General features: G+C 45.7%; 1 protein-coding gene across 1 annotated transcript in view; it reads left to right on the plus strand.

The window, feature by feature from the left end:
- Nucleotides 1-13,386, plus strand: part of LOC144933983 (mucin-5B-like) — a 31,158-nt gene extending 17,772 nt beyond the window's left edge. Inside the window, exons 28-45 of the mRNA XM_078859379.1 lie at nucleotides 522-666; nucleotides 1,008-1,048; nucleotides 1,258-1,413; nucleotides 2,068-2,135; nucleotides 2,701-2,860; nucleotides 3,365-3,618; nucleotides 3,856-4,039; nucleotides 4,499-4,721; nucleotides 5,192-5,370; nucleotides 5,570-5,636; nucleotides 5,741-5,829; nucleotides 6,100-7,863; nucleotides 9,709-9,753; nucleotides 9,834-10,012; nucleotides 11,835-11,966; nucleotides 12,413-12,455; nucleotides 12,554-12,668; nucleotides 13,233-13,386. Coding sequence (XP_078715505.1) covers nucleotides 522-666; nucleotides 1,008-1,048; nucleotides 1,258-1,413; nucleotides 2,068-2,135; nucleotides 2,701-2,860; nucleotides 3,365-3,618; nucleotides 3,856-4,039; nucleotides 4,499-4,721; nucleotides 5,192-5,370; nucleotides 5,570-5,636; nucleotides 5,741-5,829; nucleotides 6,100-7,863; nucleotides 9,709-9,753; nucleotides 9,834-10,012; nucleotides 11,835-11,966; nucleotides 12,413-12,455; nucleotides 12,554-12,668; nucleotides 13,233-13,386 — 3,998 coding nt within the window. The remainder of the gene's footprint in view (nucleotides 1-521; nucleotides 667-1,007; nucleotides 1,049-1,257; nucleotides 1,414-2,067; nucleotides 2,136-2,700; nucleotides 2,861-3,364; nucleotides 3,619-3,855; nucleotides 4,040-4,498; nucleotides 4,722-5,191; nucleotides 5,371-5,569; nucleotides 5,637-5,740; nucleotides 5,830-6,099; nucleotides 7,864-9,708; nucleotides 9,754-9,833; nucleotides 10,013-11,834; nucleotides 11,967-12,412; nucleotides 12,456-12,553; nucleotides 12,669-13,232) is intronic.
- Nucleotides 13,387-13,625: the final 239 nt, after the last annotated feature.

Consider the following 13,625-nt stretch of genomic DNA (forward strand, 5'->3'; position numbering starts at 1 on the left):
TGCATGACTCACACACTTTTAAGAAAGTGCTTGCCACAGTACCTTGCTGATCTCGGGAGCATAAACAATCACGCCATCTCGGTCAAAGTTTGTTTTTAAGCAGCGGCTTTTGACTAACCACCAGTTGCTCCATCGTGTGCTTTCCGATACACTTCTGCAGCCGTCTGGCATGCTCTTGGTTGCGATTTTTACGGGAGCTGCTAGCGCTACACTCAAATACAGTAAAGATGTCGGTGGGGGTGAAATGCTTTGATAACTGCTTTTGTATTTTTTGGGTCCCCTGCCCACCATCGGTTTTTCATGGTTAGCTGCGTACAGTGCAAACTACGTTATATGTAAAATTCGGTTATGGCCATAATATTGCAACTCGATGCTCTCTTGGCTGGTCCTCGGTGCAATTTCTGGGCTAGTAGATTTTAATTACAAATAGTGCTAATGCAGAGCTTATTTGGCATCTGGTAATATGGTACATTTCGCCAGCATATACAACCTTGATCAAATGACGTTGTCTTGCATTACAGGCTGCTACCCTAAATGTTCAAATGCTACATACTTGGATGAACGCACCTTGCACTGCGTGTCGAGGGAGAACTGCAGCTGTGAGCTAAATGACACGATAGTCCTTCCTGGTGATACTTTCGTGAGCAGGGACACGTGCCAGATATGGTAAGCATCCCTTCTTACCATGCTGTGTACAGTGCAACTCGACCTGAAGATAAGCCTGACCGCTTGTCATTTACATCTATGATCTATATACTGCTGCATGACTTCCCAACAATGACCTCAAAGCTCTCGTGCCGCACGTTTAGCCCTTTGCTCCACCTGTCTTTCTTGATATTCCCTCGCTTCCATTGCAACTGCCAATCTTGTCATCTACTTTAAGCACTACTAGCGATGTCCTCCCAAAGATACATTTCTTTTACTGACCAGTGCCTCCAAAACTGATATCTTGCAACTGCTTTGGTCCCATTTATTTCCAATAACATCAACAATTTTATTTATTTCAGCAACTGTACCATGGGGCAGCTTCACTGTTCTACAACCGCTGGTGAGTGTATATATATTAGTGTTAAAGTTGTAAAAGGAGTTTCTAGAGTTAACAAACTTTAAACTGTACGATATGGTAATGACAATACATTTGATTACAAACGCACATGTCGTTAAAAGCAACCCGTAATTACAACACACTAACGGTTACTTGATCAATTAGCTTTTTAGTTGAATTAATAATGCCATGGCTTGTCCTCGTGTATGTAGTCTGCTGTGTCTACAATGGGCACCAATATAAGCCAGGTGACATCGTCTATACAAACACCGATCTTGGTTCGCTGTGCAACGTCACGGGCGTATGTACCGACGCCGGCGTGATTGGCAGTTACACCAGGTGTCCGTCCACAACTCCCACCATCACAGGTAACAATTTAACTTCTGACAGGGCCGTTCATTGCTCTAAAACCAGCCCAATGAAAAGATCCTTGATCACAGCTGCCTTGAACAGGAATATGCAATGGACTAATTTGAGGTTTTATGAGTGGTGCTTTTACGTAACGTATAACATGGAAAATTCGTGGACTTGACAATGAAAATGCATGCATTGCCTATTCAAGTGGAGGTCCAAAATACTTGTCCCATGTGCAAGGTAGCTATGAACACATGCAGAACGTGTGGACTGGCCCACATTAATCGGTGCTTTGCTCCATTTGAACAAGTGCAACACCACACTTGGCACGCTTGGCTATGTACATTGCGAGATGTTCTTTGTACAATAGTTGTGTGGAATACATTTTAATGCCATAATACATGTAAAATTAAATGGCAGTTAATTTCAGCGGTTCTGGTTTTTATCCAGGCACATTTCGTATCCTAAAAGTTCCCCTTCAAGCATATGGTTCTTTCATATGCGCGTGGCTGGGTATTGCCTTTTGGGTTTCAAATTATGCTTTGTATAAAATTAGCCTTAATGCACTGCAAAGGGCCAAACATATCTGGCCAGTTAATGCAAATTTTATAAAATAACCCAAGCTGGCACTTAACCTGGCTTTCCTCCTGTCCTATGTTCAACAACAGCAACGTCCCCATCATCGACTGCGTTCACCACAGGGAGTGGGTGCTATTCCCTTGTCCCTCCACGGCAGGTAACAGGGTTCCGTATGATATAACTGGGATGGCTTAAATTAATGGGATTGCTCTTTATAAAAACCATGCTTCTCTCTGCAGTTGCATTAATTAGGAAAACATTAATGGTAGGTGCACTTTATAGGATAGGTGCTTGCTTTAATGGATGAACACTGAATTGCCCCACCCAGTTAATTCTTGCCCGACTTTCAGTTACCACAATCTTGTACATGGACGGTGCCATATTTTAAGCCTCTTTTTAAAATGATTGTAGCACTGCCATACTAAATAGACATGCTGCTAGGTACGTGGCATGCGGACCAATTTTCTACAACATTTCCCGATGAGATAATATGGTATTAAAAAAAACACTAACTTTCATCTCCATTAACATACCTTAGACTGTGGCAGGGGGTTTTCTGAGCCTGGCATTCAAAATATCACCGTGCTTTTTAAGATTCTACTTGTACAACTGCATACTTTATAACACATGCTTTTTGGAATGATTCCCCACAACATAGCCTTTCGTTACAGAACCCTTTTTTTAATGCTGCTCCTAATTTATACATCGCATCCTTTCACCAGCATATGGAGACTTGGAAGGTGAACAACTGTAAGAATGCCACTTGCATCGACAACAACGTCACCTACACTATGAAGACTTGCAGCGAGTCCACAAAGCCCAACTGTGTCTTTGTACGCAGTGTTTCTGACAGCGATGGTTGCTGCACATGGCAATGCCAATGTGAGTATATGCTGCTTTATGCACACTCCTCTATTGGGTTAAATACCACCAGCAACCTGTTTTGGCTAGGTCTCCTATTTATTTTCAATCTGACACTTATTTTTGAACTGCAAAATTGCATCTTTTTTTAGATGCAATTACATTTCTAGGACCCCCCACCTAAAATTGCTTTAGATTTTGGGCTCCTTATACATTTGCCATGCATGCGATGACCCCACCACGCACCCTGCTAATTTGATCTGTACCTTCTTGACAAGAAGGTGGAGGAGAGAATGTGCTATAATCTAACATGACCAATGTTATTACATAGCTGCCTTTTTTCCAGAGCATACATCCGTTTGCCACCACAAACGAAGTGGTCTTTTCATCCAAGCATGTTAGTCCTCAAATGAATATTTGCACTGGATCCATTCCAGATGGTGAAGAACCATGCTGACATGTAGTGTATTTGACCATGACGTTTCTTTTTAATGGGCTTTTTTTTCTGTCTGGAATTGCAAAAAGGCAAATGCCAGGGATGGGGAGACCCCCATTACATCACATTTGATGGTGTTCGGTACACCTTCCTGGAGGACTGCACTTACATCCTGGTAGAGGAGAGGGTTCAGCAACATAACCTTACAATCCTTCTCGACAACTATCAATTCAACCGTGGAAACCCAGCCTCTTTTGTCAGGGGCCTCGTTGTCAACTACAATGGGAACTCGGTCAACATGAGCATCCCAGCCACTCTGGGGAGAAGGCAGAACATCATCACGGTACAGTTTCTTCTGCTTACCAATTGACACTTGCATTTACTTTGACAACCAAGTGTGGGAGCATGAATTGTAACACATGTCTGACGTGTTTGAATTGCTTGCAAACAACTCCGTTTGGCATCACTAATACCCACCTGACTAAAGCTTGTACGAGGTCCATATGTATCCTTGTTTAATTGTATGTAGTTGACGCTGCTAATAGCTGTTTGCTATAATGATTACGCAATTGCTCTGAAGGTATACTACAACAACGTACTAGTGACGCCACCCTTGTCTTCGAATGGAATTGACATTACCTCCAGTGGAATTCTGGTGAAGGTGACCATCCCTGCCATAGATGCAACCATCTCATTCACTGGAGATATGTTCTCCATCTACTTGCCGTATGATTTATTCAAAAACAACACCCAAGGGCAATGTGGTAAGTTGTCATGCCAAGCCATGGATCTCCTAAATCTGTTATACACTTGCTACCTCTTCTCTAGGTGCATTTTGCCACTACGTGCCAAATGGAAGGTATCGATTGGTTTTTAATCTGCATCCAAAGTAGATGACAATGTAAACTTGCGCCCATCCTCAACTTGGTTTTAGATAATAGAATGCCAAACTTGAACAGGTTAAATAGCATGCGTCATTAAATTTCTACAACCAGTTATTTACATTTACAGAAAGTATACGTAAAATAATGCTTTATATGGGTGCCTTAAAGCTCTGACTGATGCCTTGGCCTCCTTTTAATCAATTCTACTAAATACTATTAATATAAGTACATAACCATCCATTCACTACAGACATTAACAATGCGTGTCCTGTTGTCAGCTGCAAATTAAGGAGGAGAATAGCATTATGCATGCACAATGTTTATGCCTTTTACATCCAGGCATTTGCAACAACATCCCCAACGATGATTGTGCCTGGCGGAATGGCACCGCAGAGCCTACGTCGTGCTGCCCTAGCACTGCTTCAAGCTGGGTCATACCTGATGTTACCAAGCCTCACTGCCCCTCGATGTTCAACTCCAGCAAGAAGCAGAGCTGCACACCCTCGACTACGCCGCCTCCGTGCAAAATGAACATGTCGGTGTGCGGCACCATCAACAGCACGTAATGGATCCAAGTCATTTGAAATGCACTGCATGTCCTATATAGTTGTGCTTTTCAATGACTTATGCATATCTCCGCCCCCCCCCCCCCCCCCCCAATTTATCCATGACTGTACCTTTTCCCAAACTTGCTTATTTTCCACTACGTCCATTTTGAAGTCTTCTCCAGAACCAAATCGTGGGTAACACGACGCTTGCAGCCCTCCTACAATTTAGCTGCATAATATTCAGATTAGTTGTAATGATGCATGTACACTTGTTTTCTTTACACGGCATGTGCTCAAAAATCAATTGTTACCAGTGGAACTTCTAATGAGGGGCCATTCATTATTCAAGCCATTGTTCATGTGACTCCTAATTAGGTCTTCCCAAACCTCTGCGCGCTATCCCTTGTACAAGCTTGCATGGGAATTGCTTTTCAGGAAATGGATTTTCAAGGCTGTTTCTTCCACCACCCCTTTTACTCTACAGCATGTTTTTAAACTGTTCGAAGGTGGTGAGCCTGCAAGAGTTCCTGTTCACGTGCGAGTATGATCTGTGCCTAGTGAATTCCTCACGGGCTGGTTGTGCCAGTATTCAAGCGGCAGCAGAAAAGTGTGCCCAACTGGGCTACAACGTTGACTGGCGCAATGCCACCAATGGAACTTGTGGTAATATTCATTATTTCGATCATGAGTAGTAACTGATCATTAATCTTGAATGCAAAATATTGTCGGCTCAGTTTTAATACAATGCTAGTGTGCCATCTACCTCTGGCCCAGCAATGTTTTCAGAATTGTTTTTCAAAAGCATTTTTGTTACATTTTATAAACTTATTTTTATATCCTTGCTTCATTTGTGATCCTCTAGGCTACAACTGCACTAACGGACAGTATTTGCCACAAGGTCCAAAGATTGTGAAGTCCTGCTCCAACGGGTAATTGATCTCCTCCCCCCCCCCCCCCCCCCCCCCCAACTTTGCACGACACAAATCTTTCCAATACTTGTCCTCAATACATTTTCTTTTTTCTGATTCTGCAGCAGTATCGTTTCTACCATACAACATGAAGAAGGCTGCTATTGTCCTGAAGGAAACATAAGTTGCAATGGTTCGTGCATTCCTGAAATAAGTAAGTGCATCCTTTTTGTAGTAGAACCTTATGGTGTGCAATTTCGATCACCCCAAGGGTTGACTTGTTCTTAAAGATCTTATTGGTAATGAACTTTGTAAACAAACCTCTTCATTATCCAACGTGTTTTTGGGAGGTGGGGTCTAAAATTATGTACATGCTATGGTTGGAGGGTTTTGCCCTGATGAAAGCGCCAAAACTGCCTTTGCACTTGGAAGTATTTTAATGACGTTGGGGAAACATTATGTATTGTGCCTCTGTCAACCATAGGTACAACCACAATGCCTTCAACTTCATTGGCAACGACCACCAGGAAGACGACGCCTACCTCCACTGCAACGACCACCAGGAGGACAACGCTTACCTCTACTGCAACGACCACCAGGAGGACGACGCCTACCTCCACTGCAACGACCACCAGGAGGACGACGCCTACCTCCACTGCAACGACCACCAGGAGGACGACGCCTACCTCCACTGCAACGACCACCAGGAGGACGACGCCTACCTCCACTGCAACGACCACCAGGAGGACGACGCCTACCTCCACTGCAACGACCACCAGGAGGACGACGCCTACCTCCACTGCAACGACCACCAGGAGGACGCCTACCTCCACTGCAACGACCACCAGGAGGACGACGCCTACCTCCACTGCAACGACCACCAGGAGGACGACGCCTACCTCCACTGCAACGACCACCAGGAGGACGACGCCTACCTCCACTGCAACGACCACCAGGAGGACGACGCCTACCTCCACTGCAACGACCACCTGGAGGACGACGCCTACCTCCACTGCAACGACCACCAGGAGGACGACGCCTACCTCCACTGCAACGACCACCAGGAGGACGACGCCTACCTCCACTGCAACGACCACCAGGAGGACGACGCCTACCTCCACTGCAACGACCACCAGGAGGACGACGCCTACCTCCACTGCAACGACCACCAGGAGGACGACGCCTACCTCCACTGCAACGACCACCAGGAGGACGACGCCTACCTCCACTGCAACGACCACCAGGAGGACGACGCCTACCTCCACTGCAACGACCACCAGGAGGACGACGCCTACCTCCACTGCAACGACCACCAGGAGGACGACGCCTACCTCCACGACTCCCATAACTGAAACGACAACGCCGCCGTCTACCTCCACGACTCCCATAACTGAAACGACAACGCCGCCGTCTACCTCCACGACTCCCATAACTGAAACGACAACGCCGCCGTCTACCTCCACGACTCCCATAACTGAAACGACAACGCCGCCGTCTACCTCCACGACTCACGTAACTGACACGACAACGCCGCCGTCTACCTCCACGACTCCCGTAACTGAAACGACAACGCCGCCGTCTACCTCCACGACTCCCGTAACTGAAACGACAACGCCGCCGTCTACCTCCACGACTCCCGTAACTGAAACGACAACGCCGCCGTCTACCTCCACGACTCCCGTAACTGAAACGACAACGCCGCCGTCTACCTCCACGACTCCCGTAACTGAAACGACAACGCCGCCGTCTACCTCCACGACTCCCGTAACTGAAACGACAACGCCGCCGTCTACCTCCACGACTCCCGTAACTGAAACGACAACGCCGCCGTCTACCTCCACGACTCCCGTAACTGAAACGACAACGCCGCCGTCTACCTCCACGACTCCCGTAACTGAAACGACAACGCCGCCGTCTACCTCCACGACTCCCGTAACTGAAACGACAACGCCGCCGTCTACCTCCACGACTCCCGTAACTGAAACGACAACGCCGCCGTCTACCTCCACGACTCCCGTAACTGACACGACAACGCCGCCGTCTACCTCCACGACTCCCGTAACTGACACGACAACGCCGCCGTCTACCTCCACGACTCCCGTAACTGAAACGACAACGCCGCCGTCTACCTCCACGACTCCCGTAACTGAAACGACAACGCCGCCGTCTACCTCCACGACTCCCGTAACTGAAACGACAACGCCGCCGTCTACCTCCACGACTCCCGTAACTGAAACGACAACGCCGCCGTCTACCTCCACGACTCCCGTAACTGAAACGACAACGCCGCCGTCTACCTCCACGACTCCCGTAACTGAAACGACAACGCCGCCGTCTACCTCCACGACTCCCGTAACTGAAACGACAACGCCGCCGTCTACCTCCACGACTCCCGTAACTGAAACGACCACAACGCCGTCTACCTCCACGACTCCCGTAACTGAAACGACAACGCCGCCGTCTACCTCCACGACTCCCATAACTGAAACGACAACGCCGCCGTCTACCTCCACGACTCCCATAACTGACACGACAACGCCGCCGTCTACCTCCACGACTCCCATAACTGAAACGACAACGCCGCCGTCTACCTCCACGACTCCCATAACTGAAACGACAACGCCGCCGTCTACCTCCACGACTCCCATAACTGAAACGACAACGCCGCCGTCTACCTCCACGACTCCCATAACTGAAACGACCACAACGCCGTCTACCTCCACGACTCCCATAACTGAAACGACAACGCCGCCGTCTACCTCCACGACTCCCATAACTGAAACGACCACAACGCCGTCTACCTCCACGACTCCCATAACTGAAACAACAACGCCGCCGTCTACCTCCACGACTCCCGTAACTGAAACGACAACGCCGCCGTCTACCTCCACGACTCCCGTAACTGAAACGACAACGCCGCCGTCTACCTCCACGACTCCCGTAACTGAAACGACAACGCCGCCGTCTACCTCCACGACTCCCGTAACTGAAACGACAACGCCGCCGTCTACCTCCACGACTCCCGTAACTGAAACGACAACGCCGCCGTCTACCTCCACGACTCCCATAACTGAAACGACAACGCCGCCGTCTACCTCCACGACTCCCATAACTGACACGACAATGCCGCCGTCTACCTCCACGACTCCCATAACTGAAACGACAACGCCGCCGTCTACCTCCACGACTCCCATAACTGAAACGACAACGCCGCCGTCTACCTCCACGACTCCCATAACTGAAACGACAACGCCGCCGTCTACCTCCACGACTCCCATAACTGAAACGACCACAACGCCGTCTACCTCCACGACTCCCATAACTGAAACGACAACGCCGCCGTCTACCTCCACGACTCCCATAACTGAAACGACCACAACGCCGTCTACCTCCACGACTCCCATAACTGAAACAACAACGCCGCCGTCTACCTCCACGACTCCCATAACTGAAACAACAATGCCGCCATCTACCTCCACGACTCCCATAACTGAAACGACAACGCCGCCGTCTACCTCCACGACTCCCATAACTGAAACAACAATGCCGCCGTCTACCTCCACGACTCCCATAACTGAAACGACAACACCTACCTCTACTCCCATGACTGAAACAACAACGCCACGTATGTCCACTCCCACAACTGCAACGACCTGATTTTGCTACATTCTCTTTGCCACTCGTGCTTTATCTTACTACACGAGCTTGAAATTGACATCACATTCCAATTGGATTTGTGGTACCAAAAGTAATCCAGTCCATTTTTTTACGAAAAAAAATTAAATCGCTTTGCATGGTGTTTTTTTTACTCATCTTGCATTAAAGTCGGTCTGTCCACTCCCAATTTATGAACTGAGAATATACTTCGTGGTATTTTTGCCAATGGCCTTATTAGGAAGGCTCTATTACTAGTTGCACCTTTTTTTGTTGCCCTCATGGCTCGGTAACTTCTCAATAACACTGTCCGTATTACTATTGCTCCTCCCCTCCAACCAAGATATTGCCGTTCATGAACCCACCCATATGCTTACTTTAATGGTATACTGACAACTGCTAAATTAATCATGTAAAATGCCCTTTTTCGCTCCCACAGGCGTACCATGCACATGTGAATTTGGAGGCAAGATTCTGAATGCTGGTAAGTTAAAGCCCTTTTCCGTTTTTTATTCATGGTTTCATTGACACGGTAATAAAATGTGTTTGCCATTTTTCTTGCAGGTGACCTTGTGTACATAGCTAATGGCACCAGCGGTTGGTGCTCCTATGTGAGATGTTCACCAACGTGCATCCTCGTCACCTCGCTCGAACTGTGCCCAACCACAACGAGCAGCCCTCCAACCACGTACCAATCCACCTCGCTCCAACCTGGCTGCTATTCCAACGGTCGTTATTACAATGTAGGTTTACAATAACCTTTATATGGTCTCGACAACCTTTCCAAATGGATCCCATTTTATTAATGAATGCATACGACCCTGTGACCAAGGGCAATATTAAACGTTTCAAGTAATGTTGTATTGCAGTTTCTTGTTTTAAAGTTTAAATATTGCTGAACTAATATTAAAGGTGTAAGTGACATGATTCTCTACTCGCCAAGTCTAGTGGGATGGCCCTGGGACATAACAGCTTTTTCAACCAGTATGTATCTTGAGTGTGGAAGAGGTCAATCGCACTTGCGTGCCTAAAAAGTGGGCTTTGAAAGAGCACCAATTGTAATTTTGGTTTGCTTCATTTACTCCATAATTCTGGAAGAGCAAGGGACGATGTTCCGTGCAAAACCTGATCCATGACATTTAAAACTACCTGTTTTTAGATTGCAGCTGCAACATTTTTTGCTTATTGAAATAGGCTGCACCCAAACCTGTCGCATCCAGATCAAAGTTAAAAGGTTGAAGTGCATTTTGCAGGTGACAAGCTGGGTCAATCATCCGACCTAGGACACTGGTCCATTTTCGTTTTCCAGATGAAGGTGCCGTAGCTTAAAATTGACGGTCTTGCTCCATTTTTTAAATATTTACATGCATGCATATTTTGTTTAAGTTAGGATCCCATGTCGGTGCATAAGGCAACACCATCTTCTAAACCGTCAACTTGTCTAAATCCATGCCACACAATTAAAATAACATCTCCTTCCCCATCGGCAATGATTGAAATCTGATGCATAAAAATACACTTTACAAACAGACGTACATGGAGTAGGTGAGGTTTAATGTAGTTCACAATTGATGTGACCAGCTGCATTATCCCACTGCTTTTTAACTGCTAATTTCTAACCGAATCGTACAATGTCTGAACACTTGTGGCACACTTCACACACATTGCAGTCCTGGTGTAGTGGTACACGATTTGGGTTCAAAAACCAACCATGCAATTAAAAAAAATTTTGCCTTCTATGTAGCCATGCAGAATGTTCAATAATTCAAGTGGTTCTGTCTTTCAGACAAAAGATGTAACATCCCAAATGTGTGCATTATGGTCCCCGGTGCTTGTGCCAATTTGACCACGCACAAGCATGTGTGCATTTCAGGTATTCTTACTATTGCCTTTACTGGCTATATAGCCTGCATTAACAGTAACAGGTGGTATATAATTTTTGCAACTTCCCCATGTCCACCATGTCGGATACAAGAGATTAAAACAACTTCAACTTGTATGTAGAGCCTGAGCAATCTGGTACCACCTGTCATGATGCTCTTTGACCTTGGTCAAACGTGCTGCTCCCATGCAACGGCATGGTGCGCCGCTTCGAATGTTCCATTTTGCAAATTCGGCCACGAGGATGGTAATTGCTCAGATGGAACGACTGCAATTCAAATCTATGCTCTGACGACCCCTAATCCAGTTTTCTGCCCGGAGATGAGCTTGCCTCCAACCAAAAATGCTATTTTTTGAAATGTTTGAGAACTCTGCCTTCGATTTGCTTTTCATACCAGTTGAAAATTGTACATTCCTTTTTAGTGGGATCTTGCTACTTGTGAATCCCTCCTGAGAAACCCCATTTTAATTCCTGACTGTTTGAAAGCCGCTAAACGCTGCCACTTACCGCTATGGTGTGGGGATGCTCTTGTCAGCGGTGGCAATCCAAGGACTGCATGCAAATATACAACCTGAAATGCCGCTAAATATGGAGTTAATCAAGCCTAATGGCTTGATCTTCCAACTACAGTATTTTGTGTTCCTAAAAGTAGACTTTATAACCTTATTTTTACTTTTTTTTAGATCGATGCCACTTGGACCATGCCGGGTGATAACTGCACACGCTTTACATGCGAGAGTGTATTAGGGCAGGCTTCTGTTGTGGAGGTGAAGATCCGCTGTAGTCCAGCTATTAACATCAGCTCTTGCCAACCTGTAAGTAACCATCTGGTTTTATATAAACGTGTTAACACTCCCAGCAATCCTAAACTGTTGGTCTGCTCACTATGCATGTAATCCTCAGAATCCTTGTTTTGAATGTTGCCATGAAATTATTTCAGGAGGTTTTTTTGTCCTGGCAACTTGGGACACTTAATTTAATTGTAACCCATGAAGTGCATTTGTTTAACATTGTCTTCAGTTGGTGATAGGTGAAACCTTTAATTCCAATAAATCCACATGCAAATTACGTTTGCATCACTACCCAAAAAAGGAAAACTATAAAGGCCATTGCCCAAAATATAATCTGGGGCAATGGCCCTTCAGAGCACATGTAGATTAGATGGTCATGGTTGGACAAACTTGATCATTTTAGATCACCTGCCTCTGGAATCCAAGATGCATTCTAACTGAAGCACAATATACCTGTTAATTTATTTCAGGGAACCGTGGTAAAGGATGAATATGGCTGCTGTTCAAGTTGTCGTCGTAAGAGGCTCTCACCTTTTTTGCTTTCACTCGCTTGATCTCGATCAACTTTTGTACATTTTCACTAATTTGGATTTTATCACCCTTTTTAACAGCTCTGCAGTCTCCTTGTCGGTTATTTGAAGGAAACGTTGAGATCAACTTGCCTGGTTGTCAACCAAAAAACGTATCGATGCCTTTCTGTCAGGGGAACTGTTCGTCAATGACAATGTGAGTGACCAGTGCATTTTAGACTTAATTACCACAACTTCTAAATAAATGCTGCACGAGCAAGTATTTGATCGTCATTTCAACAGCTGTAAGTTACATGTGCAAAAAAATTAAGGCCCTTATCTAAATTTAAAGTTTGAAATTGTTATCAAATGAGCCGTTTCTTTTACTAGTCAATTGGGTTTAAATGCCTGTCCTTGGCAAGTCTCTTGGTGGTAAATCATACTAGGCCAATTGCTGAACACCTGAGGCACGTTTGACAATTTTAAGTAATTTGCTGGCTGCAATCTTGATTTGAAGCTTTCGTGACTGCAGGAATTCATACTCTGGTTCTTTCAATAAAGTCCCATGTAGAAACCGTAACTAATAAATCACGACGTTTCGATGCCATCGCCTTCAGGTGAATACAATACAGCAGGTGGACCACTGAGGAGGAAATGTACCGAGCTACTGCAACCATAGGACTAGTGATGGAATTTAAGTACTAACAGCACTTAAATATTTAATCGTTCATACATTACTGACATTTGCACATTGACAATTGTAATATTTTTGTCTTCACAGACTTGACGTCCCATCTATGGCACCGGTGTACACCTGTAACTGCTGCCATGACCTAGAAACTGAGGGTATGAGGATTTCATTGACTTGCACTGGAGGATCTCAACTTTATGACTACATCTACATAAAATCTTGTAAATGCACAAGCTGTTCATGAACATGAAATGTGAAGGTTGAACACTGTTTTGCATCATGATGTAAATACTGAATTGCTTACAAAATAAATGCAAACCATAACCTCTTGTGCTTGTCATTCTTCATAATTGAGTTTGGTTTTCCTCTTGGAATGGTTAGCATTTTAGGTTCCTTGCATACAGCCATGATTTGAGGCACTTTTTTCAGGTGGTACTTTATCGGTGACATTGTAAAGCATCCCACCTAATGTGTTTTTCGGCA

The sequence above is a fragment of the Lampetra fluviatilis genome, chromosome 8 (assembly GCF_964198595.1).
Source record: "Lampetra fluviatilis chromosome 8, kcLamFluv1.1, whole genome shotgun sequence".
NCBI classification, from domain to species: Eukaryota; Metazoa; Chordata; class Hyperoartia; order Petromyzontiformes; family Petromyzontidae; genus Lampetra; species Lampetra fluviatilis.